This window comes from Arxiozyma heterogenica, assembly GCF_036370985.1.
Source record: "Arxiozyma heterogenica strain weizmannii chromosome Unknown scaffold_30, whole genome shotgun sequence".
Taxonomy (NCBI): domain Eukaryota; kingdom Fungi; phylum Ascomycota; class Saccharomycetes; order Saccharomycetales; family Saccharomycetaceae; genus Arxiozyma; species Arxiozyma heterogenica.
Window position 1 is genome coordinate 154,297 of NW_027042683.1, and position 24,054 is coordinate 178,350.

A 24,054-nucleotide genomic window follows, 5' to 3' on the forward strand; every position below is an offset into this window, starting at 1 on the left:
ATATAGTTATATATATGTATATGTATATGTATATGTATAGTTACATGATTGTACAACATCCATTTGAAGAGTCATTGTAATGTTCATGTTTATTAGAATTATATCTATTATTATGGTACCTATTTGTTATAAAATGATTTGAATTTGGTGGTGGATATCCCCATATTTCAGGTAATGTATAGTCTCTTGTTGTTTGGATATAGTTAATTAGACTAAGACAAGCATTGGAAGCGGTGATTCTTTCACGACTAAGTTCTTCCCTCAAGTTTTTATTTAATTCATTAATTCTTTTTAATTTCAAATATTTGATTTTTAGTTGTAATTGTAGTTGTTGTTGTTGTTTAGATGACATGGTATACTGTAATAATGATAATAATGAATCATTGTATATATATATTTATAAGGGTAATCCAGTAATGAGTATTAGTTGACGTTTTGTTCTACAGTACTAAGAATGTATAGATGTCAGTATATATATTAGATAAAGATATATAGATAGTAATAGAGATAGATGGATGTATATGTGTCATTATTTAATAAATTTGAATTTTTAATGAGGTTCAAGTTCACAAATGTGACCAATTTTCCATTTCAGGTAATTTGTAGTAACATATTGATTTCATACTTATTAAAGTAAGAAAAAAAAATAAAAATAAAAATAAAAAAGCATAATACATGGATAGGCAATTAGCGTATTTTATATCAGTAGTGGTTGGAAAGAATATAACAACATGTAAAGATACTGATTGTAGATGAAAAATGTTTCTAAACTTAAAATGAAATGATAATATATTTTATTAAAAATATGGAATATAAAAAAATATATATATATATATATAAACTAATTTATAAGATATCTTTAGGGATATAAAAACTCAGCCGAATAGAAATAAAACCCAATTAAGACCAGTAAAAAAAATACCAATGATATGAATAGTAAAACTACAAACTTAATGCAAAAATGAAGGATATATTATACTTTTTTTTTTCTTTTGTATATTTAAATATGCTGTTTTCAATGTTATTACAACAATAATAACGGTGTTATGAGGTATTTATTATTATAATAAAGACAAAGAGTTGTGTCTTTGACGAGCTTGTCTATTTGCATTAATAGATTGAGTGGTAGTAGTAGGATCGACATTGGTGGTAGTCGCAGTGACAGTGGCAGATTCATGTAGAGAGTTTTTTCTTGAACAGGTTGGGGTAATTGGGGAAACACCATTAATAACGAATGGTTGAGAAACTTCAGTAGCTAATTGTAAAAAGGCCATTTTTTTTCTTTTAAACTTGATTATATATATACGTCTGTGTGCTTGTTGGTATTTGTATTTGTATTTGCTCTATTTAGTTGAAGTGTTTTGTGGATTGTTACAGATAGTTAAGTGGAAAGAAAAACATTCTAAAGTATCAGAAGTTTTAAAGTTGTTCACTTTATATATACATAAAAAAAATGTGACAAGTATTCACATTTGTCTATATGCACACACATACACACTCATTCAGTCTCTCACTCACGCACTTTACAGGGAAAAAAACTGACTTAGTCATCATTATTTGTGAACAACGTCATAGAAAAAATAAAATGAGGAGTAAATTGTATAAGTCATCCAACTCCACTTTTTCTTGTTTTCAACCGACATGTGGCTGTTATTGGCAAATAAAAATGAAAAATAACAAAAAAAAAAAAGTCATTCGAAAAAAAAAAAAATAAAAAACAAGAAATATATGACCCACTGTTTTCTCCTTTGATTTTTTTTTTTTTTTTTTGTTTTTTTTTTTCCGTTGTATTGTGTCACTTTTCTTCTTCGTTTTGGTTTCATGCCTGTACAGCAGATTCAAGTGATCTATGCTTTTTTTGTATTTTTTTGTTTTTTTTTTTTTTTGGTTTGGTATTGTTTTGATGACCTCGTCATCATTTAACCTTCCTCATTGAGTAGTAACAGAGATTAGTCATCAATGATATAAAACCCAACGAAACATTTAGAACAAAGAACTCTATGGAAATAGAATAAAAAGGAAAATTTAGTGACCAAATCTCGATAATTTCTATGAGCTGTTCTCCCCACTTTTAATAATAAGTGAAACTTGCCCATTGTTACTATTGTTGCAGCAATCTATTATTCTGTGTCTTTGTCGGTTCGTGAGAAAAAAAAGGTGTGAGAAAATAACAACAATAAAACAATGGAGGCGTTAGAAATTCCTCTATTGTATCTTTTTGTGTGTGTGCATACGTGCATGTGTGACTATACAAGAAACGCTATTTAAAGCGCGACAAATAAGTGACTGAGAAAAAACCAAAAAAAAAATAGTGGTGTAGGTCAAAGACAAGCCTCGGATCTTTCCGAACCATTTCTTACAATAGAGAATAATAGTAAGAACTATATAACAGTAATAATGATAATAATAGTAATAGTGAATTGATTATGTAATGGACGAGGTGTTTCTTCGCTTCTTTTATTAGTTTTTTTATTCGCTCTACCTGTATTTGAAATAATACAATACATATTTACATATATATATATATATATATGGATGTGTGTCTGTGTGTCGGTCGGTCTGAGCATAGATCAATGCCTCAAAGAGACGACTGTTTTGATGGAAATGGGGACGTTTTCGATAATACTAGGCATTGATGTGAGTGTGATATGTAGCCTCTAATATGGCCTAGGAAGATTAGGTTGGAGATTTGGCATTCACCAACTTCTGTTATCTCAGATAAGGGCAGTATACTCTTTTGACCTAGTCTATTCCACTGATACCTAATATGATTAATTTGTACTCGATGTAATAGCAGTTGCCATATGATATAAGTTTCATCTTTAAGTAATACTGTTTGTACTTCTAGATCGTTGACACTGCTTAGATATTGCTTGGCTTGGCCTGTTGTGATTAATTTGATTAAGTTATGATAGTATGTTGGCACACCAGATATATCAAATCTTTTGATATAGTCTTGTCTTATTAATAACCCCTGCACTAACAGTTTTAGAGGTATTAGTAATTTTAATATCGACTTGATCTGAGATTTGTACCTTATTGAACATTCAGATAATGCTATATCAAGGTGTTTGATGCTCTTCATATGATCGTTCGAATAATATCCATAATATAACCCCATGTAGTAATGGAATTGGACTATTTGAGATTTTCCAATTGGATATTTTACATTATCTTGAACAAGCATACCAGGAGTGTTGTTACTGTTACCGTTGTTCAAACGCCCTCTACTTTCATATACTTTGATTAGATTTTTAATCATATCTTTGTTATGTAATTGTTTATAGATTTTGAATTCCAAATTAATAAAATATAATATTCCACAACGTTTATTTTCAATGTCATTTGGGTTTCTATCGTTGAGACACATGGTCAGGCATTTGTGTATATTTCTAATACACCGTTCCATTAGATTATTTTGTTTTGAATCTGATACGACCTCAAAGACAGGATAATTCTCTGACTCAATAAAACTGTATAATAGTTTCGATACATTATACAAAGGATACACTAACCATGTCATTGTATCGTCTCTTTCCATGAGTCTAATTAGGACACGGATCTGGTTCTCTAAGGATTCAATAAGTTTCTCTTTTAAAGATAACAATTCAGTGATTTTCTTTTTTTGTTTGGCTTTAATTGCATTCTTGGTATCCAGAGTAAAGTTAATTTTATGTTTTTTGCTATTATATTCTGGTAGATGAATGTTCTTCAATTCCATGGTAACATTATACAATTCCAAAATTCTGGTATCTTTGATTTGATTTAAAACGAATATCAAATTGTCTTGTTTGGGGTTATCATTTTTACCAATATTCTTGATTTTATTACCAGTTGGAAATGTTAAGAATTTTATAAACTTATCATCCCATTTTTTATTCTCAAAATAATAATCAATATTGACTTGTTCCATTTTCGTTTAATCTTCTTATGAAGTATGTAAATGTGTTAGTATAAGGGAGAAAGAAAGTGAGTAAAAAAAGCTAGTAACAAAATCAGTCCACACGCACATTCATCTATATATATAAATGTGTGTGTGTATGTGTGTACGTATATATGTATGAAATGCTCGTATCCTTTACTATCCATAACCTTAATGTTCAACTTCAAAGTTGAAAAATATTTGAAAAAGTTTTAGAAAGTTTTGTTTTCTTTGTTTCTCGAGGACTCGAAGCATGCAGTGCAGTATAATTTCTGTTTGTGTGTGCACATAAATATATGGTCACTGTATATCTAAACCAGCTAACAAAACAAGAAAAGTCTCCAGTTTCCATCAACACATCATTAGAACGGTTACTTCTTTCTCCACAACACTTGTATTTCAATACATATAAAGATCAAAACACTCGTGAATAAACAGCTTACATACACATACACACACATACATACATATATATAAAGATATTAGATTCTGTGGAATATGCAGCGTAATGTCAGTACCCCATTGGAATTACATGAATTGAATATAGTTAATAAGTTAAATACTGATCTTTGTATGTCAAAAATAATGACAGGAAGTTCCAAGAACGGAACCAATGCATCGAGTGTGGCTCCAACTACCCCAAAGAAAGGGCAATCATCTGATATTCCAATGAGTGGGCCAAGATTAAATATAAAGACAACGGTTATATCACCAAAGAAAAACGAGTTGAATCAGTCAGATTCAGAGTTTGATGAAAGGGAAAAATTATATAAATTGGCACAAAAGAAAAGAGAGATCAGTGAGTTGGAGATGAAATTGGTGCAATTGAAGAAAGAACTGAAGATTATGGAACAAGAATTGAAGCCTATATTAAATAAGATTCATTCAAAAGTTGTGGACACGAAAAACAACAGAATTAAAAGCAAGGAGCAGGGTGGTGGTAATCGTGCTGATAGTAACCTTGACAATAGTAACCAACATAATGATGATAATGATAATGATAATTATTATGGTTTTGCCGATAATAATGACCCTGATAGCTCGTTAATCAACATATCTCAACATATACCAAGTAAATTCAAAGAAAATAAGTTTGTCAAAACTTTATTAAATAAATTTAATGAATTCAATGTTAATGAAGATGAGTTTGATGATCATGTTCGATCACAGAATGATTCAAGTTTTTATTTAAGAGAAGGTTATAATTTAGGTGAAGATGAGTTGGAAAGAGAGGCAGAAGAAGAGATCGGCTTTCTTCAAAAATTTAATAAATGGCAAAATAAACAGATTAACAAACAAGCAAACAAATAAGTAAGTAAGTAGATAGATAGATAGATAGATAGATAGATAGATAGATACGTTATTACTAGACGTGATCTTTCTCTCTTTCTCTCTCTCTCTTTTCCTTCCCCCCCTTCTGACGTATACATTATATATGTCCGTGTGTGTATGTTTGTATATTTTACTCATATTCCTTTTAAATCAAGTGAATCAAATAAATAAATGAAGGAAAAAATAAGAAGTGGAAAAAGTAAGCAAAAAAAAAAAAAATAAGTATAAATAAATGCTTGTGTGTGTGTGCGTGAATACATCTGTCAATAAGAGGCGTCAAATGTATGTGAACAATTAGATATGTTTTGCATACAGTACGATAGTATATGCTTTGAGGTAAACTTTTGCCACATATAAAAGGGGAAAAGTTCAAGTAAAAAACTACGACAGACAATGGAAGATAAATTAGAAGAATATAAGAAGTTAAAACAAGAATTAAAACAAGAGTTACAAAAGAAAAGGATATTGGAGGATGAATTCGATAAATTACAACAAGAAATATACGATAAAGAGACCGAATATTTTACATCATCCATATATATGACATCATCTAATATTCTTTCTTCTACAAGCTCCACTACTGGTACATCGTCAAAACCTCTGTTGATTCCCGGTAATATCATTAAAGGTTTTGATGGTTTCAATAAACCCTTGCATCATGCACACCATGATTATAATCAAGTGATGAACAATGACAATAGAATCTTTTCATTAAGTTCAGCTACTTATATCAAACAGGTATCTAATTTAGACAAGTACTTACAAGATTTACACGAAGATAAACAGAAAGTATAGACAGTACAATATCATCCCCACATTGTTTTTTAGTAACCCTCCCAATGCACGAGTCTTGATGCAGAATTTGTGTTTTACAAATATTGGACTACTTCGATGCCTCATTACTGCCACTATCAAATAATTCTTTTGATCATTTGTTTATTTATCCAATTAACATTTAACTCATTTCGGGTTTGTTTGTTTTTTTTTGTTTTTCTGTTTTCTTTTTTGTTCGCATTTCTTTCTAAGGAAAATGCAATGTAAAGTGAAGTGAAGTAAAGGAGGGAGAATAATGATGATGAGAAGAATAAAGAGATACACACATACTATTGCATGAATGAAGAGAAAGATATTTTATCGATTGATCGATTTTGTTTAGCTATGATCGATATGATTCTGTTGTGTAGTACTGTCTCGTTTTGTTTGTTTCACATAGTATAGACTTATCTATATGATTTACATATAATTGCATATATACATATATAATAAGTCACACGTTTGTCCTACATGCTGATCCTTTTTTTCTATTGAGGAAGATATTCTAATTTCATATTTCAATCTTCACAGTCAATAATGATTGGTTTCAATTTAATGGTTAAACGGTATTTATCCGAAACTAATCATATATTAGAACAGAATGTTGTTGAAAAGATATCATTGGGCAGGAATATTTCCAATCGCTTCAAATTATTAAACAAGTCTTCAACTCTAGCTCAAATTACTTTAATTAATAAAGATGTCCCAATTATGATTAGAAGAGGATCCCTTTTAGCTATACATACAGATATTACAGATGAGGACTGTTTGACTATCTCAAAGGAGCATATTAATCCAATTTGGAATGTTTTAAAATTTAAATCATTCAGATCCTCAAATTTTAATAAGATTCAATTGACAAAAGAGTATGTTACTTCAATTAATCAAATGGATGATTTTGATAATTGCAAGACACCAATTCAGTTGCTTGTGTCTTCCCATGAACAAAATAATTCGATATATCATCTAAATTTGGATGGAGCCTTCGATTGGAATGTATGGGGTAGTCAATCAATATTGGCCTTTGAACAGAATACAAGTTTAGAACTGATTCCCTCAAATAGAATATTGTTTGATAAATTATCGAGTATGGCCAACTTTAATATCTTGAAAGGCAGAGGCAATGTACTAATTAATGGTCAGGGAACCATAATCAAGATTGAATTGAAGAACTCATATGATAAATTACTAGTCAATTATAAGAATCTTTTGGCAATTAGCGGGAAATCACAAATTGATATCAATAATTCAATTAATAATAAATTACTGAATACAAGTGATAATTTTAAAACCGTTAATTGGCAAATTTTACCTGCTTTTAAGTGGGGTAATTATTTGAAATATTTATTTATTAGTTATAAAAATGTTGTCAATGGAATTTCTTATTACTATAATAATTGGAAATATGGGTATCCAAATGAGTTTTTAGAGATTAATGGACCAAGAACAATACTATTACAAAGCTTTGATACTTTTAAAAATGATGCACTTGTAAATTATCGTTTAGATAATATATTCAGTTCACATGTTAATAACAGTATAACTACTACTAATAATAATAATAATATTCAAAAAAATGGAGATAATGGTAAGAATTCAATTAAATATTGGAATGCAAGAATCTATGGAGATAATGAAAGGATACAATTTACTCCAACTGACAGCCATTTCAAAATAATGAAAAATTAACCATATATCTAAATCTGTATATATGTTTATATATACATATATTATCTATATTTAATCATAGTATAATTGATTTGAATAAATTTATTTTATATAAAGAATATTTATATGGATGTATATTTGGACGGGGAAGAAGGAGAAGATGAGTTTTTTTTTATATATATACGCCTTTGTATAAGATTATGGAGGGATCAGTATTATTAAAAGTTTCAAGGGTGACAATAAGTATAAGAGTATTTATAAAAGGTAATTTCAAAATAAAATTTTTATTTTCTTTGTTTTATTTTTTCCTTAATCTCGATACTATCCCGACTACGGTGGCAACCCCAGCAATAATTCCGGCTCCAATAGCTATACCCTTCACAGTTTCTCTTTGAATCTTATCTTCCACCATTTGTTTCAATATTTGAACTTGTTTATTATGGGGCTCATGCTCATATAAGGTATCTACATATCGTTTGGCCATGGTAAACTCATTAATTTTATAGCATCCAATTGTCAAGTAGTATAAACATTCTCTACGTCTGTTTGGTGATTCTTTGTAGATGTCTGTTAAAATTTTGATTCCTAACCGTTCATTATTAAGATAGTTTGATTTGATTAAGCCCCATGCATAATTAAACCGTGACTGGATTGTAGCATCATCACCACCTTCGTTAATCACCTGTTGACGTAATATCTCTAATTGTTGGGGTAGTAATGACTCATTGGCGTCTTGTAGCGTGGGTAAATAATCGATATGAGACATTTGTTAATGTTTATTGTTTTCCGTTTGCTTCTATTATTTTAAAAATCAATTGAAATTTTTTGTTCAATTTCTTTTGGTGATATATTGGTTACAACCGCAAATTACTTTAGCTCACTTTAGTAGAATTGGTTGCTTATTCAGAATTATTAACTGCTTCTTCTTCTTTTAAAGATGACTAAAGGTGGAAAAATCGACTAATGAAAACAAGAAAAAGAAAAAAAGAGAATTTCAAATATTTTCTCTGGTTTTGATTTGATTTGAAAGGCTGCTAGAGAAATGATATACTTTACATCACACAACCGTAGCATGTGTTAGAGAAAAACAGGAAGGGAGAAGGTTATAATAGCCAGGAAGAAAGCTGGTTAACATTTTAAGGATGGAAGATACCACTAGATTGAATACATCGAAACTAGGTACAAAACAGTATTGGGATAGTTTTTATTCTTTAGAGAGAAGGAATTTTAAGTCTAATCCTGCAGATACCGGTGAATGTTGGTTTAACGATAATGATGCAGAATCAAAAATGATTGACTTCTTATCTGATAATGTAGGTCAATATTTAATAAATGAGAAGTCATCTATTATAGATTTAGGTACTGGAAATGGACATCTATTATTTGAATTAAATGAGAATGGGTTTAACGGTAATATGCTAGGTGTTGATTATTCTGAAGAGAGTGTTAGTTTCGCTAAAGAAATTGCACAAGCTAAGGATCGTTCACAGACGATTACTTTTGAACAAGCGGATATATTCAATGAAGACTGGAACCCTGGTCAATTTGACGTTGTTCTAGATAAAGGTACATTAGATGCAATTGCATTAAGTGGGTTGAAAACAAAAGATGGAAGTCAGTCTATTGTTCATGTTTATAATAAAATTATCGAAAAGTTGTTGAAACCAAATGGAGTGTTCTTGATAACATCATGTAATTTCACTGAACAAGAATTGATTAAGATTATTGAAAATCACAATTTAAAAACCTGGGAGACTATTGATTATCCAACTTTTGAATTTGGTGGTATTAAAGGTACTACAATATGTAGCATAGCATTTGTTAAGAAGAAGTAATAGATGTATATACATATATATTTGTATATAGAGAAGGAAAAAAAATGGAAAGAAGAGAAGGGGGATTAAGTTCTATATTTTTTTTTCTATTTACTATATGTTTATATGTATATATAGGGATAAATAGATACAGATAGGTTCAAACCTTTTGTATTAATTCTTCAATCTTATCATATAGCTCATCAATTAAACTAGGATTCCCGCATTTTAAAGCATAGGTAACAGGTAAATTTTTATCATCAAGAGCAATGATTCTAATAAATTTTTCACTCTGCAAAGAACCTGGGAACCCCTTCTTGATTGAAAACCCCTTCAAAAGAGGTAAATTTAAGATGACTTTTAAAATACCTCGGGACCTCATAACGATTCTTGATTTTTGAGTAGTATCATCTTTATTTAATTTCAATGTCCCAACACCCTTCTCTTTCCAACCTTCTTTAATATTATGTAATTGGTATAGTTTCATATTGGCTTGGAAAAGGCAAGTTTCGGTCTCTTCACCAGATTTGACTTCTTGTTTATGTAGTTTAACATTTTTTTCGGGTTCCTTGTTTTCAGCAATAGATTTTTTATCAGAATCATTTTTATCATGATCATTATTTTTGGAGGAAGCAGGCTGTAAGTTTGCAGGCTTTTTTCCATCTAGTTTCTTTTCTTTTAAGATATTGAACCCACTGCCAAATGAGAATTGTGATCCGAAGGCAAACTGTTTTACATTCGGTGATATTATCTTATTATCTTTTTTATCATTTTCACTTGCATTTTTATTTTCATCATCATCATCATCATTACTATTATTATCATTGTTATTATTTACTATATTTTTTACAATTTTGAAACCAGAGCCAAAACTTGTTGCAGCACCAAACACAAATTTTGGTTTAATTTCAATTTTCTCTTTCTCTTGCTTCTTCTCATCTTTTTGTTTTTTGTCTTTATCTTTTTCCTCCACTTTCTTTTCTTTATTTTCTGTTTTTAATTTCTTAATCTCTTTTGTATCTTCATGTTCTTCTTTTCTTTTCTTGTCATCATCACCTATAGATCTTTTCTCACTTCTTGGTTTATTTTCTTTAGCGTCATTGTTATCTTCCACGTATTTAACTTCTTTATTATCGTTTGCTATTTGAGTGGTTGGTTGTATTGATTGTTCTTTCATATCTACTTGTTCCTCCTTTATCTGATCAGCCATGGCACTCAAAGTAATGATATGTATGTATGTCTGTGTGGACACGTATTAATCCTAGTGAATTATCAAATATGTCTTGATTGAAAAGATAAGAAGATGTGCATCAATTGATTATAAAAGAAAAGAGAGAGAAATAGTTATACATATATGTATGGATGTATTTACAAGATGTATATACTCGTAATTAATTAAATCTTTGCAGCTTTGTTTGATGTAAATCCCCAATTTTATGTTTTTATTTTTTCATTCACAAGTCTTCTAAATTTTTTCTTTTTTTTGGCAGTTATTTGGAAAGTATACTACACCCATACACTCATATATTATATGTATTCAGTTTTCTCCGTCATTTCCAACATATTAAATAAACTAAAAAAAATAAGTATTTGAAGACGTTTTGAATATTATTATTACTAACATAGCCATTATATGGAGAGGAAGATAAAAGTAAAGATAAAGATATAGATATAGATAGAGATATAGATAGAATTGTTTAAAGGGTTATTATACTCTATTCCTATTATGTTATATTATATCATTTTGTATTGGTATAGTCTTATAGTCTACGTCAACTAAAGCACCGTTATTATTACAAGAGACTTCGATATTGATATCAAATTTTTTATTTTTAATCTCGGTTTGATCTCTGTAAAACCAGGTGATTTTATCAAATTTAACATCTTTTGATTTGTCTTTAAATTTCAAATTTGGTTGATCCAAACAATGTTCCTTGATGTCTTTCAACAGATGTTTTTCAACATGTTGATGCAAATGCCTAACGAATTTCTTTGAGTGGCAATTTAACGTGTCCTTAATCTTTTCAGGGTCCTTATCTGGTGTTTCGTTCAATACAAATGGTGGATAATATTTCAGTTGACAATGTAGATTATCAAATTCACTATCATCGTCTTTTTCATTCTTCAAGTAGATTTCAAAATCATTTAAATCTTCAAAGAGTTTGATCTCTTCACCATCTTTTGTTGTAATTGTGTTAATTTTAGGACCTTTGTTTTTCTTATTATTTTTGGGCATTGGTTTTCTCTTTTATTTTGTTTTGTTTTGTTTTTCTTTAAAAAAAGAAAATAAATTTGGAGAGGGAGGAGAGTTATATTTGATTGTATATATAAATACCTATATACATATATGATTTAATACTGTTCAAAAACGATATTATTTGGACAGAGGAAAGGAATTAAGAGAAATACGAATATAAGAGATTAGTATCAAGTGATACATACATACATATATACATATATATATATAAAGAAGAAAGAAACAGAGGGAGATAGTTTATGTGTGTATGCGTGTTTGTTACAACTAATACTTATTTTAACAAAATACGTTGGGGTAAATTGAAAACAAGGAGGGGAGAATTAAATTGAGAGATAAGAGTGACAACATTTTCCTGGATTTTCATTGGTATAAACCCTTATATATATGTGTGTGTATGTATATATGTATGTATATGTGTATGTATATGTGTATATATATGTGTATGTTTATTTATTTTGTTCGTTTAAATGTTCACACGAAATTAGGGTATTAGGGATCTGATGCGGGGCTAAAGATGTTTTTTAATCTACTGAGAATATGTTCCTCCGTAAAATTTTTAGCGGTATTACGGAAACAGAAATAAATCACATGTAATGATATTCCAACGTATGGATGCATATATATTTAGATGTATGTGTGTATGCATATATTTATGTATTTATATACAGTTATATATTTATGTACGTGTTGCGTGTTTTATGTTTTGTGTTGTTTGTTTTCCGTTTTCTGAGGCGCTAGCATTTGGTTTGTCCGGCTTTGTAGTTCCTATTGTTATTTCGATGTGTTTTGCCATGTGAAAAATATATTTGAATTAAACAAAAGAATGAACAAAAGAAAGAATGAATGAATGGATGAAAAAAAAAAAGCTTCGTGATAGATTGCCTTCAGATATGTATAAAAGAATAATTTAAGAAGGAAACTAATGCATATATCAGTATTTATGTAGGTATATACGTGTAAATAAAATTGTATTCATAAGGATATATCATCATTATGCATGACTTAATATGACGAAGGAAAAAGGTGGTGGGTTTATGATCACTAAATATAATTTACCCAATTCAAAAAATTCATCAGGCACAACTTCCTTGATTAGAAATAAACTGAACTTTGATGACGGTATAAAATGGAATGAGTTTTGTAAAATTAGAACATGTTTGATTAAATCTTATTTTAAGTCTATCGATTTGGTTCATATCAATTTGACTCTCTCTGAAAATAAAATCAAAGTTAAACAGATAGCAGATTGTCTTAGAATCGAATTTAATTTCTCTGTAGATACTGGGCATTATTTCGAAAAGCTGGTTATTTTGGCTATACAGTCAATGAGAAGGAATTTAATTAGATCACAAAACAATAACAGCAATAGATTAAATAAATTAGATAAATTAGATAAATTAGATAAATTGAACAAATGCAAAGAGTTCTCGCCTTTGTCCAATGGAAAAGATGGTATTCTATCTAATACTAACCTTCTTTCTTTAGTCATTAACGATATAATAAATGATGTAGTTCCACTAAAGGATCAAAAGTCGCACCAAATAGATTCTAGCATGATTCATGGTGGGTTGCCTGATCTAAGTATATTTATAAGTGAAGATCCTTTATCTCGCAAAACTAAGAAAAATTCACAAAACCTTTTGGGTGATAAAAATTCAAAAGATTCCCCTTTCATCCCCTTTTTCTTAAAGGAGAAAATATTACGTAATATACAGAAATCAAGAACTTGTTACCAACTGTCGAGGATTGATAGTGATAGGATAAACATTATTGAACAACATCGCAATTTGATTAGACTGGGTCGTGACTCACTAACTTTGTCTAGTAGATACGTCTTTGAAAGATTTTATTCTAATTCAGATTTGAATCTAGTAGATTTCGTATTTGAACAAATCAATAAACCTAAGTTTTTATCTCAGTTATCATTTGAATTATTCCAATCTGCTATTACAATAAAACTCTCGTTGCATGATCAGGAAATGTTACTGTCTTTATTGAATATAACTTTGGGCTCATTGATTAAAGATTTCGGATTCGATCCAATCCTGTACGATATTAGTGAAATCTTGTACCATTTAGTTTTAATCAAGTATCCAAGATTATGTAAAAATAATAACTCTAATGGCGTAGAAGAGCATGATTATGATAATACAGTTTTGAGTGGTAGATCTTCTAAAGCAAATACCCCTGATATTGATTCGGATATGGAGTCACATCTATCAAAGAATAAAGACATCATTGTATCCTCACTGTCGATTAACCCACAGATTGCAAATAAAGAAGTGTACAAGAAAGTTCAAATTAAATATCAGACAAAGGTTCAAGATTTTAATTTTCCATTACTGAGTAATGCTACACCCACAATAAAGGAAATTGTTAATAATTGTAAGCAATTGTTTCAAATTAAAAAAGATTTAGAGTTAAATATTTATTATGATGGTACATTAATAAAAAGTGATATTAAGTTGGCGAATTTGTTTAATGATTTGAATATTAAAGTGTTGTATCTTGAATTGAGGTAGGCTCTTTAAAAAAAAAAAAAGCAAACAAATGCAAAAAAACGCACGCATGTAAATTTATATAATATTAAATATCTGGATAGAAATATATGCAAAATATAGTTGTTAATTTGGGTATTATTTTTAAATTGATACTATTTAATTTGAATATAGATTTATTTTTGGATGTTTTTTTTTGTTGTAAAAATATATGTTTTGTTCTAATGTGAAGTAATCGGGATAAAATTCCTTGAAGAGAGATCAAGAAAGAAAAAAAGAAGACTAAAAAATCTAAATACTCACATTACACTGACACATCACCTTTCCCACTTGTTACAACAAAATATAAGAAAAAAAAAAGTTTTCGGTTACTCTTTACCTTACGGATGAATATTTATATTTATTTAGTTATATGTCTTTTTATTTTTCTTATTTTCTTTCTTCCTATTTTTTTTTTATTTAAAAAATTTACTATTACTGTTATGATAAATTTAAATCACTAATTTCTTGTCTAATTTCTTCCTCCTCTATGTTGGCTTTTATATTATCGTTATTAGCACTATTACTACCTTCTCTTACCATCTCTTCCTTTTCTTCCTCTTCATTATAAGGAGGTAATTCAGTTACATGTAACTTATAGCCTAATGAATATTCTTGATCTTGCAAATTTTTGAGACAAATATCAAAATATTCTTTATTATGGAATCCAATGATGGCATTATATAAAATAGCTTCCATTTGAACAATTCTTCTACCCTCGTCAGCACTCTCATCCTCCATCTTATTTTCGGGTTTAATATCGACTATCATCTTTACTTCTTCTGCTTCATAAACACCAACATAAAATTCTCTTGTTGTATCACTTATTGATTCATTATGCTGACCTCTTAAATTCAGTAATTTAGGGCATTTTAATTTAATAAAATCCTTCAATATAGTCCATCTTAACTTTCCATATTTCTCAATCATATTGGTCACAATATCTATTTTAAGCTTTTCTTGTCCCAAGGCTTCAAAATTTATTGATGTTTCCGTCTCTGGCAAGAGATAAGGTGGGAAATTATCCAATTTTAATTGCCACATCTTTCTCTCTGTCATCTGTTTTCTAAAATTTCTTTCGTTAAATATACTTTTTAATTTCTTTGGTTGTTTAAATGGGTTTGCAATCCTCTTATGACCCATATAAGGATAAATAAATTTTGGATCTGTGGTCATCCCCATCATATCATTGGTTTGTTCAGGACAATAAAATGGAATACCCCTTCCAAAATCACTACCTCCAGCAGCAGTACTACTGTTAATCATTTCATTATTTGTATCATATGTATTTATAAAATGTTGTGGATATGAATATATTTTCTTAAAATTTGGTGCAAAACTCCTTGAAGATTCAGTTGTAGAAGGAGAAGAAGTTGTTGTATTAGCGGTGGTAGCACTATAGTCAATAGTAGACGCAGTAGATTTTGAAGTATTTATCACCTGTTTTGAGTTATATAGAGATTGATTTTGCATAAGTGGAGAAGTGGCCACCTTTGAGCCAAAAGTTTTATCCTGGAAAGGCTGTTTCATAGAAATTGATGCAGAAGTAGGTTGTGATGAAAATTGAGGCAAAGGAAAAGAAATTGGAGGAATTGGAGGCATCATGTTTGTAATTGTGGGTATAGGTGGGACTAACGATGTTTGGGGTAGCAACATGACTCCTGATTGTTGCAGTGACGATGATGGAGAAGATGTAGGAATTATAGGAATAAAAGAAGGGAAAGGTATCTGTTCTTGTTTTTCATTAGTTTTTATATTGGTAGTGTCATTTTTTTGAAAAGTAGGAATATTAATGGTACTAATATCATTGTTTGGCGAGTTAGAGGTTATAACTGGAGATAATAAACTATTAAGACTATTTTTCTGTGATGAAGTAAAGGACTTTTTTAAAAAATCGTTCTTTTGTTCTTTTCGGTACTGTTTTTGGGGTAAATACATTGTTGGAGGAATCATAGGATACAAAAAGGGAAGATATGTATATGGGGGAGACGAAGGATAATTTATTTCATTTTCCTTTTCTTTTACCTGTTTTAATTCATGCTGTGCCGCAATAGAGTAAGACGTGAAAGGAGAAGAAGAAGCAGAAGAAGTAGTAGCAGTAGTAGCAGTGGTAGAAAAGGAGGAAAAGTTAAGTGGAAAAGGAGAAATGTTAACGGGTGATATAAGATTAGGGATAACATATGAATATAAATCATAATTATCCCATGTGTAAGAATTCAAACTTAGAATCAAATCGTTGATCATGTCATCATTCAGTGTGTTGGTTAAAGTGACTAAACAGCTTTGCTGCATAAAAAAGGGAGAAATTAAAGAGGCCATCGGAGGTAATAATTTGACTTGAAGAACATTTGAATGGTGAATAATCCCACCTATTAAGTATTTAATTTGTTTCCAATTTTTATTTGGAGGTAAATTATCAATTTGGATTAAAATAAAATTATTATTATTATTATTGTTATTCATATTATTGATATTGTTATTATCGTTTATGCTATTATTACTAAATGAGGTATGTTTTCTTTTATGTTTTAACAAAGATAATGGTAATTTTGAATAAGAGGAATTATAATTATATTTAGAAGTAAATAACGAAGTGTGATCCTTCTTATAACTGTTGTTTACTGTAGAAGTGGTATCTTTTGCTGTTGTCAATGAAGAGGTTGCAGTTCTTAAAGGTTTAATAGTCTGAATATCTTCGGTTTCCTTATCATCCTTATTTGAATAATCCTTACCATCATTCAATTTGGAATTACTATTACTACTACTACTATTATTATTTTTATCAGTTAAATGTTTCTGAGCTAACAAATCCTTCTGAGTTAACAAATTCTTCTGTTTAGTATTTTTACTTTTATCGATCTCATTATTTCGAATTCTATTACTATTATTTTGAGAAACAAAATTTTTCTTTTGCTTTAATATATGATGGTCATGTGAGGCCATCGCTGTTTATAGTTTTTATATACAAGATTATAAAGATATAGTCATTCGCTATCAAACAAACAAACAAACAAACAAAATAAAAGAATGTACAGAAAAGTCTTTCTTTGAAATAATGTCATTTCAAAATTACAACCTAAGCTCTTATAAACAAACCGGAAAGGAAAAATTTACTATTAGAATTAAGGTTAAAAAAACCAAAACAATCTTTGAATCTTTCTTCTTCTTCTTTTTAAATTACGAAATAGAATCAAAACACAAGGGACAAAAAACAATTATGGAGATTACTTTTTACAGTTCTCATATTGTTGTATTTGCATATGGAATATATAACATAATATATCTTTAAACATAAGACAAACAAAACAAGCAAACAAACAAAAAAAAAAAACAAAGGAGGTAAAGAAAAGGAGAATGGGAATAGGAAGAGAAAGTTATTAGAACAACAAGATACACAATAGTAGCAACTACAGAAATTTACTATTATACTTGACAAAAGCTACAAGATAAAATGATATACCACTGAACAAGGTTAATTCTTCCACACACACGATTTCTTCTTCTTCAACAAAAGTGAATTATAACAGACTGTGTTCAGTGGGAAGTCTAAAAGCGAATTCTCTATTTTAAAATCCACAAAGTAATAATAAAGTTATTATGCTTGCATCTAAATATAGAATATCTACTATTTACAGCATTTCTTTATCCTTTTTTTTCTTTTTTTTATTTTTCATTTTTTATTTCTGCAGTCTTGGTTTATTCTGACACATTCCCTTTAAAGAAATTACGTCAATGATTAATTTCAGGGTTCTCTTTTCCTGATTTTTTGTTTTTAAAAAAATAATTTGGATTACTCCGAAATTTTTGAAATAATAAGATCCTTACACCCACATCATGTGAAATTCACGTGATATTTTATTTTCTTACTTTTTCCGTAAATATTTTCAGTATATGCTTTTACAGGAAGCTATATGATATAAACACCCATACATTTTTAACAAGGTGAATTTCCTTTTTTTTTTTTTCTTTGAAAATTTTATAAAAATAACAATAGCACTAATAGTGGAACCTAAAAAAACATTTAACCAAAAAAGTGGGACAATTTTGTCCCGCAATCATGCAAATACCCAAAGGGTTTTTTCTTTTTCTTTTTTTTGTTTTTTAATACCCATTCTCAATTTACTTTTTTCCAGTCAGTTGTTCTGAGACAAAGAAAAAACCAAAAACTAAAAAAAAACAAAAAACAAATAAACAAAAAAAAATAACACAAACAAGAAAAGTGGTCAATTTTGTCCATATCCATTCATTTCGGAACTCAATGGACCATTTTTTTTCTGATTGTTAGAGGGTTTCCTTTTTAGTACATCATGATTACTTTTTCTTTTCTTCATTTTTTATCTCACATTTTTTGCTTTTTCATATATCATGATGTATAAATTTTTTTCCCCCTCTCCCAGAGAACTTGTCCTTCGTTGTATTTTTCTTTTTCTTCTTTGATTAATTAATAAGGTATAGTAACATATTCTATTTTAACTTGCTTCAAAAAAAAAAAAAATAAACATGAAAAAAAATAACAAAAAAAAAAAATTTTTTTCAGTAAACATCATCGATGACCTTTCCTTCCTTGAGTCACTTTTGAAATTACATAAAGAATCTATACATTCCATAGAATTTAGATGAGCCTTCCAACTTTTTAGTTGTTTTTTCTTCTTGCTTTTTTCGTTTCTTTTTCTAAATTATTCATCCATAATATATATATATATATTCACAGAACTTGCTTTTGACTACGTTTCTTCTCTTGCAATTCTCTGTCAGCCCCTCTTTTTCCAGTTTTTTCCTCTCTTGCTACGTTAGTTTGCTTAATGCATATCTTGTACGAAACCAACAAACCAACAAACCAATAAACCAACAAGAGAGAATAGAAAATGCCTTTAACTACCAAACCATTATCTTTGAAAGTCAACGCTTGTTTATTTGATGTCGATGGTACCATCATTATCTCTCAACCAGCCATCGCTGCCATGTGGAGAGACTTCGGTAAAGACAAACCATATTTTGATGCCGAACACGTCATCCACATCTCTCACGGTTGGAGAACTTTTGATGCCATCGCCAAATTCGCTCCAGATTTCGCTAACGCTGAATACGTCGAAAAATTAGAGGGTGAAATCCCAGAAAAATACGGTGAACACTCCATCGAAGTCCCAGGTGCTGTCAAGTTATGTAACGATTTGAACAAATTACCAAAGGAAAAGTGGGCTGTTGCCACCTCTGGTACTCGTACCATGGCTACCAAATGGTTCGAATTCTTAGGTATCAAGAGACCAGAATACTTCATTACCGCTTCCGATGTCGAAAACGGTAAGCCACACCCAGAACCATACTTAAAGGGTAGAAACGGTCTTGGTTTCCCAATCAACGAAAAGGACCCATCTAAATCTAAGGTCGTTGTCTTCGAAGATGCTCCAGCTGGTATCGAAGCTGGTAAGGCTGCTGGTTGTAAGATTATTGGTATTGCCACCACTTTCGATTTAGACTTTTTAAAGGAAAAGGGTTGTGATATCATCGTCAAGAACCACGAATCTATTAGAGTAGGTGAATACAACCCAGAAACCGATGAAGTTGAATTGATCTTCGATGATTACTTATATGCCAAGGATGACTTATTACAATGGTAATTTTCCTGAGTAAAAAAGATTTATTAACATATGTTTTTTTTTTGTCTTTTGCCTCTTTATTTTCATTTTCTTTAATAAGCTATAATTAATGTATAATTCCATTCACACACGTACAAATAATAAAAACAAACAAGCAAACAAAAAAAAAGGAACGAACATGCACGGCCATGTAAACCTTTAACTAATGTTACAATTAATGATCTTCGCAAAACTTTTTTTTATGTTATTTCAAACAACAGTAAGAAAAAAAAATCAATATGTAAAAATTTTAAATATGTTATATATATTTTTTTTAAATTTTGATAGATACACATAGAAAATAAATAACTAACTTCTACTATAGTTTTTCGGTATAAGTTACAAACTCATATATATATATCTGATTTAATTTTGATCTAAATGACAGGAGACAAAAAAGACAAGAGTATTTTCAGCTATAGGTATATATATATATAAATACACGTGTGTAACTTATCTTATCATATACAATTATATAATAATATTTAGTTCTTTTCAGTAGCAATGACTTCAACTTCTAAATCCACATTTAATGGCAATGCTTTAACAGCGACACATGATCTAGCAGGCTTATGAACATTAAAATATTTAGCATACAGACCATTAAATTCCTTAAAATAATTGATATCGGCCAAAAAGACATTTACTTTAACAATCTTATCTAATGAAGAATTACTAGCTTCTAATATATTTTTAATGTTTTTGAAAACTTGATCAGCCTTTTCAGTAATGGTACCTTCAACTGGTTTATTATCTGGAGTATATGGGATTTGGCCAGAGACAAAAATCAAGTTATTAACTTTCATAGCTTGAGAATACGAAGCAGCGGCTGGTGGGGCATTCTTGGTGGCTATTGGTGTTAAAGTGTTTAATGATCTAAAGATTGATGGTCTAAATAAAGCGTTTCTAAACATTTTAATCAAATTATTGCCTATAATTATTCGAAGAATTTGGCGCGTATTCTACTTCAAGAGATATACATGTATACACGTTTCTAAAGTAAAAAGAGTCGAAAATAAAAAAGCGCAATTTATAATAGTGTGTAACACTTGAACATGAACTGACATACTCAATATTTATATATTGGTTATGACCTATTCTTTACTCTTTCCTTATCTTATTTCAATTATTCAAGATGACTGATCGGAATATTGGTCGCTCGAGAAAATTTTAATTCCAAGCGGTTTTCCCCCCATTTCTTTTCTTTTTTCTTTTTTTTCTTTTTACTCCCTTTATTTAAACAAACAGTGCTATATCGATGGAGATATAACTCCGTCATTATTATCAAGACGTCTTCTAGAGAGTAGATTGACTGTTATTATTAGTTGTTGTTAATATCACAAGAAGCACACATCCATCCGTAGAATTCCACAGGCTAATTCTCCAAATTCTCCAACAAACTCTCTCTTAAAAAAGAAAGAGAATTACATGGTTTCGGCATCGATTCATTATAGCCAGCTTTCACTTTTCATCCTTCATCCTCCTTCTCTCTTCCTTCTATCTTCTCGCTTCCTTTTTCTCCCTGACATATTTACTAGTTCACATTTAACCTCACACTGTATTATCATTTTAAACCATATATATTGACCGAACTATAACAATCAGAATTAGTAGCAAACACTTAAACTAATAATTAGTCAGCTCTGTAATATCACAGAGCATTCATTTAGAAAAAAAGATATCCCTCTTTCTTGTTTGCATATATATCAGTCCCTTATTCTTCCTCTTATACATCACAACATTATTTTTAACTACGTATTATTGCATTAAAATAATTGGATAATAAGAGAACAGAGATACTATTCTTTCTGTACACTACTTTAAAATAAGAAGAAAACTGTCATTTTCTTTTGATGTAAAAATTGACATGTTTTTTTTGTTCTCCTCTTCTCTTTTGTTTTTTTTTTCTTTTTTTTGATAGTTAATATTTTGTTTTTCTTCTGACATTCGATAAGCAGCTTACACAACAAAAAGAACATCCATTAATAAATAAATAAAGAAATATATACATAAACAAAGTATATAACAACATTTATACTAACATCATCTCATATATGACACTTTACAAAAAGAGTAAAAAGAAAAAAAAACTTCGTTAAAAAGACTAAAAAGGAAGATAAATAGTTCAATAATTTAAGAAAAATACAACTTCCGATTCTCTTAATAACTTGCTGGTATATTTTATCCATTTATCCCCCCCTTACTCTTATAAATCTGTTTTGATTTTTAAATAATACAGACAATTTATAATCTTTAGCAAAATACGAATATTATACAGTAAGACAGCCGCCTATTTTTGTTTTTAATCACCATTAGAAATCCTTTAATATATTTATCTCTATTCATATATGTCATCAATTGAAATTCATTCAAAAATTGGATCTATCCCTATACAAATTCCAAACAATCAATATAACAATATAAATAACGACAGGAAGGTTAATGCTACAGAAGACAACTATATAGTCTCTCACAACTCAATACATAATAATAATTGCAACAATTATCCAAGTTGCGGATCTATCTCAAATCAAAATACGCAACATGATCAAATATCAAACAGTTTCACAAATTCATACCCAACATTAGTATGTGTTGATCATACAATCTCACAACCGATTGTTATAAATCAAGAGAAGGTTCTAGAAAATTCACTCTCTTCATCATTCCAAAACAACAACATTCCAAACTCTTTTGAGTCTGGATCCATTAATAATGTTCTATACGGCTCAAACAATATGAATCACCTAAGTCAGAGTCTTTTTTCTGGTTCCTTACCAACCGGAAACTTAGTTACCAATAATAATGACATTACAGATAACGGTGCTACCAGTAAGTCATATCATAATGGAAGTGTGCCTAGTAAAACAACACAATATATTGAAGACTTTGGTACAAACGCCACAACCACCCCAACTCAATATTTTAAAGACCATCGAACTTTTCATAATCAAAGTAGTAAAGAACCTTTACAGCAACATCTGCAGACACAGCAGTTTAATGATATATATTATGGAGCCAATACAGTTAATGATTCTACGATAAATTACACACCTCATACTACTCCTACTTTGAATAATAAACAGAATGACAAAGATTTAAACACAAATAATAACAATCATATAGGTGCTGAGGAAAAAAAACATTTATTAGATATTGCTGAGTTTCCAACTGAGGAATTATTAAAAATGATGACTGCTTTATTAGACAAAATTGTAAGTTCGAATGATGAGTTAAATATGTCAAGCCCGAACAATTCCTCTCCTATCGATGACAACAATACTGCTCCTAGTAGTATGATCACCCCCACCACTACTAGTAAAGTCTCAGAAGATAATGATAGTGAATTAAAATATGCTATCTCATGTTTTGCCGGCAAACATATCCCACAGATATCTATTGAACAATATCTTCTCCGAATACAAAAATATTGTCCTACAACAAATGATATATTTTTATCAATATTAGTATATTTTGACCGAATCTCTAAAAAATGTAATAATAACGATATCAACAATGATATAAATCAACTGGAGAGCAAACATAATTTTGTTATGAATTCCCATAATATTCATCGATTATTAATATCTGCAGTCACAGTAAGTACAAAGTTTTTCAGTGATTTCTTTTACAGTAATGCAAGATATGCTCGTGTAGGGGGGATTCCATTGCAAGAAATGAATAAATTAGAGATACAATTTATGCTTCTATGCGATTTTAAATTATCCATTCCTATTGAAGAATTACAAAGGTATGCTGATTTGTTGTATACATTTTGGAATACAAATAACGATGAATGTGTAAATAATATTGCTTTAGATAACACTAACAATAGTAATGCATAACATTTTTCACCAAAAGGAGTCAATCAATCAATAAACATATATATATATATAGAGTCATGTAACCATATTCTTACAAAAAAATAACATTTTATATCTATTGCATAAAATATTAGTCAATGAACAACAAACAGAATTAGTTATATTTCCACTTAGATATTGTTTTAAAATGTTTTTAATATATTTAACCTAGACCCTCCTTTCTTCTTTCCCTTCTCAGTATTTTTTTTTGA

At 29.4% G+C, this 24,054-nt stretch overlaps 15 protein-coding genes across 15 annotated transcripts; 7 read left to right on the forward strand and 8 right to left on the reverse strand.

Moving 5' to 3' along the window:
- Window positions 1–40: 40 nt before the first annotated feature.
- Window positions 41–352, reverse strand: STE18 (Ste18p; the record flags this gene model as incomplete). Its single annotated transcript, XM_064860167.1, has 1 exon — window positions 41–352. One exon carries the CDS (start codon window positions 350–352, stop codon window positions 41–43), a length of 312 nt encoding a protein of 103 aa, XP_064712828.1.
- A 709-nt stretch (window positions 353–1,061) lies between these two features.
- On the reverse strand, window positions 1,062–1,274 carry PWA37_003646 (uncharacterized protein; the record flags this gene model as incomplete). Its single annotated transcript, XM_064860168.1, has 1 exon — window positions 1,062–1,274. The coding sequence occupies one exon, from the start codon at window positions 1,272–1,274 to the stop codon at window positions 1,062–1,064; it is 213 nt and encodes a 70-aa protein (XP_064712829.1).
- Window positions 1,275–2,578: 1,304 nt separating this feature from the next.
- PWA37_003647 (uncharacterized protein) lies at window positions 2,579–3,913 on the reverse strand (the record flags this gene model as incomplete). The annotated part of the gene is made up of 1 exon (XM_064860169.1): window positions 2,579–3,913. One exon carries the CDS (start codon window positions 3,911–3,913, stop codon window positions 2,579–2,581), a length of 1,335 nt encoding a protein of 444 aa, XP_064712830.1.
- A 507-nt stretch (window positions 3,914–4,420) lies between these two features.
- On the forward strand, window positions 4,421–5,233 carry ACF4 (Acf4p; the record flags this gene model as incomplete). The annotated part of the gene is made up of 1 exon (XM_064860170.1): window positions 4,421–5,233. The coding sequence occupies one exon, from the start codon at window positions 4,421–4,423 to the stop codon at window positions 5,231–5,233; it is 813 nt and encodes a 270-aa protein (XP_064712831.1).
- A 414-nt stretch (window positions 5,234–5,647) lies between these two features.
- On the forward strand, window positions 5,648–6,049 carry EAF6 (Eaf6p; the record flags this gene model as incomplete). The annotated part of the gene is made up of 1 exon (XM_064860171.1): window positions 5,648–6,049. The coding sequence occupies one exon, from the start codon at window positions 5,648–5,650 to the stop codon at window positions 6,047–6,049; it is 402 nt and encodes a 133-aa protein (XP_064712832.1).
- A 555-nt stretch (window positions 6,050–6,604) lies between these two features.
- Window positions 6,605–7,756, forward strand: AIM24 (Aim24p; the record flags this gene model as incomplete). The annotated part of the gene is made up of 1 exon (XM_064860172.1): window positions 6,605–7,756. The coding sequence occupies one exon, from the start codon at window positions 6,605–6,607 to the stop codon at window positions 7,754–7,756; it is 1,152 nt and encodes a 383-aa protein (XP_064712833.1).
- A 277-nt stretch (window positions 7,757–8,033) lies between these two features.
- On the reverse strand, window positions 8,034–8,501 carry FIS1 (Fis1p; the record flags this gene model as incomplete). Its single annotated transcript, XM_064860173.1, has 1 exon — window positions 8,034–8,501. The coding sequence occupies one exon, from the start codon at window positions 8,499–8,501 to the stop codon at window positions 8,034–8,036; it is 468 nt and encodes a 155-aa protein (XP_064712834.1).
- A 376-nt stretch (window positions 8,502–8,877) lies between these two features.
- Window positions 8,878–9,570, forward strand: EFM4 (Efm4p; the record flags this gene model as incomplete). The annotated part of the gene is made up of 1 exon (XM_064860174.1): window positions 8,878–9,570. The coding sequence occupies one exon, from the start codon at window positions 8,878–8,880 to the stop codon at window positions 9,568–9,570; it is 693 nt and encodes a 230-aa protein (XP_064712835.1).
- Window positions 9,571–9,709: 139 nt separating this feature from the next.
- Window positions 9,710–10,759, reverse strand: YRB2 (Yrb2p; the record flags this gene model as incomplete). The annotated part of the gene is made up of 1 exon (XM_064860175.1): window positions 9,710–10,759. The coding sequence occupies one exon, from the start codon at window positions 10,757–10,759 to the stop codon at window positions 9,710–9,712; it is 1,050 nt and encodes a 349-aa protein (XP_064712836.1).
- Window positions 10,760–11,278: 519 nt separating this feature from the next.
- Window positions 11,279–11,785, reverse strand: PWA37_003654 (uncharacterized protein; the record flags this gene model as incomplete). Its single annotated transcript, XM_064860176.1, has 1 exon — window positions 11,279–11,785. The coding sequence occupies one exon, from the start codon at window positions 11,783–11,785 to the stop codon at window positions 11,279–11,281; it is 507 nt and encodes a 168-aa protein (XP_064712837.1).
- A 1,028-nt stretch (window positions 11,786–12,813) lies between these two features.
- PWA37_003655 (uncharacterized protein) lies at window positions 12,814–14,328 on the forward strand (the record flags this gene model as incomplete). Its single annotated transcript, XM_064860177.1, has 1 exon — window positions 12,814–14,328. One exon carries the CDS (start codon window positions 12,814–12,816, stop codon window positions 14,326–14,328), a length of 1,515 nt encoding a protein of 504 aa, XP_064712838.1.
- A 456-nt stretch (window positions 14,329–14,784) lies between these two features.
- On the reverse strand, window positions 14,785–17,286 carry PWA37_003656 (uncharacterized protein; the record flags this gene model as incomplete). Its single annotated transcript, XM_064860178.1, has 1 exon — window positions 14,785–17,286. The coding sequence occupies one exon, from the start codon at window positions 17,284–17,286 to the stop codon at window positions 14,785–14,787; it is 2,502 nt and encodes an 833-aa protein (XP_064712839.1).
- Window positions 17,287–19,208: 1,922 nt separating this feature from the next.
- On the forward strand, window positions 19,209–19,961 carry GPP1 (glycerol-1-phosphatase RHR2; the record flags this gene model as incomplete). Its single annotated transcript, XM_064860179.1, has 1 exon — window positions 19,209–19,961. The coding sequence occupies one exon, from the start codon at window positions 19,209–19,211 to the stop codon at window positions 19,959–19,961; it is 753 nt and encodes a 250-aa protein (XP_064712840.1).
- Window positions 19,962–20,464: 503 nt separating this feature from the next.
- On the reverse strand, window positions 20,465–20,893 carry MMF1 (isoleucine biosynthesis protein MMF1; the record flags this gene model as incomplete). Its single annotated transcript, XM_064860180.1, has 1 exon — window positions 20,465–20,893. One exon carries the CDS (start codon window positions 20,891–20,893, stop codon window positions 20,465–20,467), a length of 429 nt encoding a protein of 142 aa, XP_064712841.1.
- A 1,434-nt stretch (window positions 20,894–22,327) lies between these two features.
- PCL7 (Pcl7p) lies at window positions 22,328–23,824 on the forward strand (the record flags this gene model as incomplete). The annotated part of the gene is made up of 1 exon (XM_064860181.1): window positions 22,328–23,824. One exon carries the CDS (start codon window positions 22,328–22,330, stop codon window positions 23,822–23,824), a length of 1,497 nt encoding a protein of 498 aa, XP_064712842.1.
- Window positions 23,825–24,054: the final 230 nt, after the last annotated feature.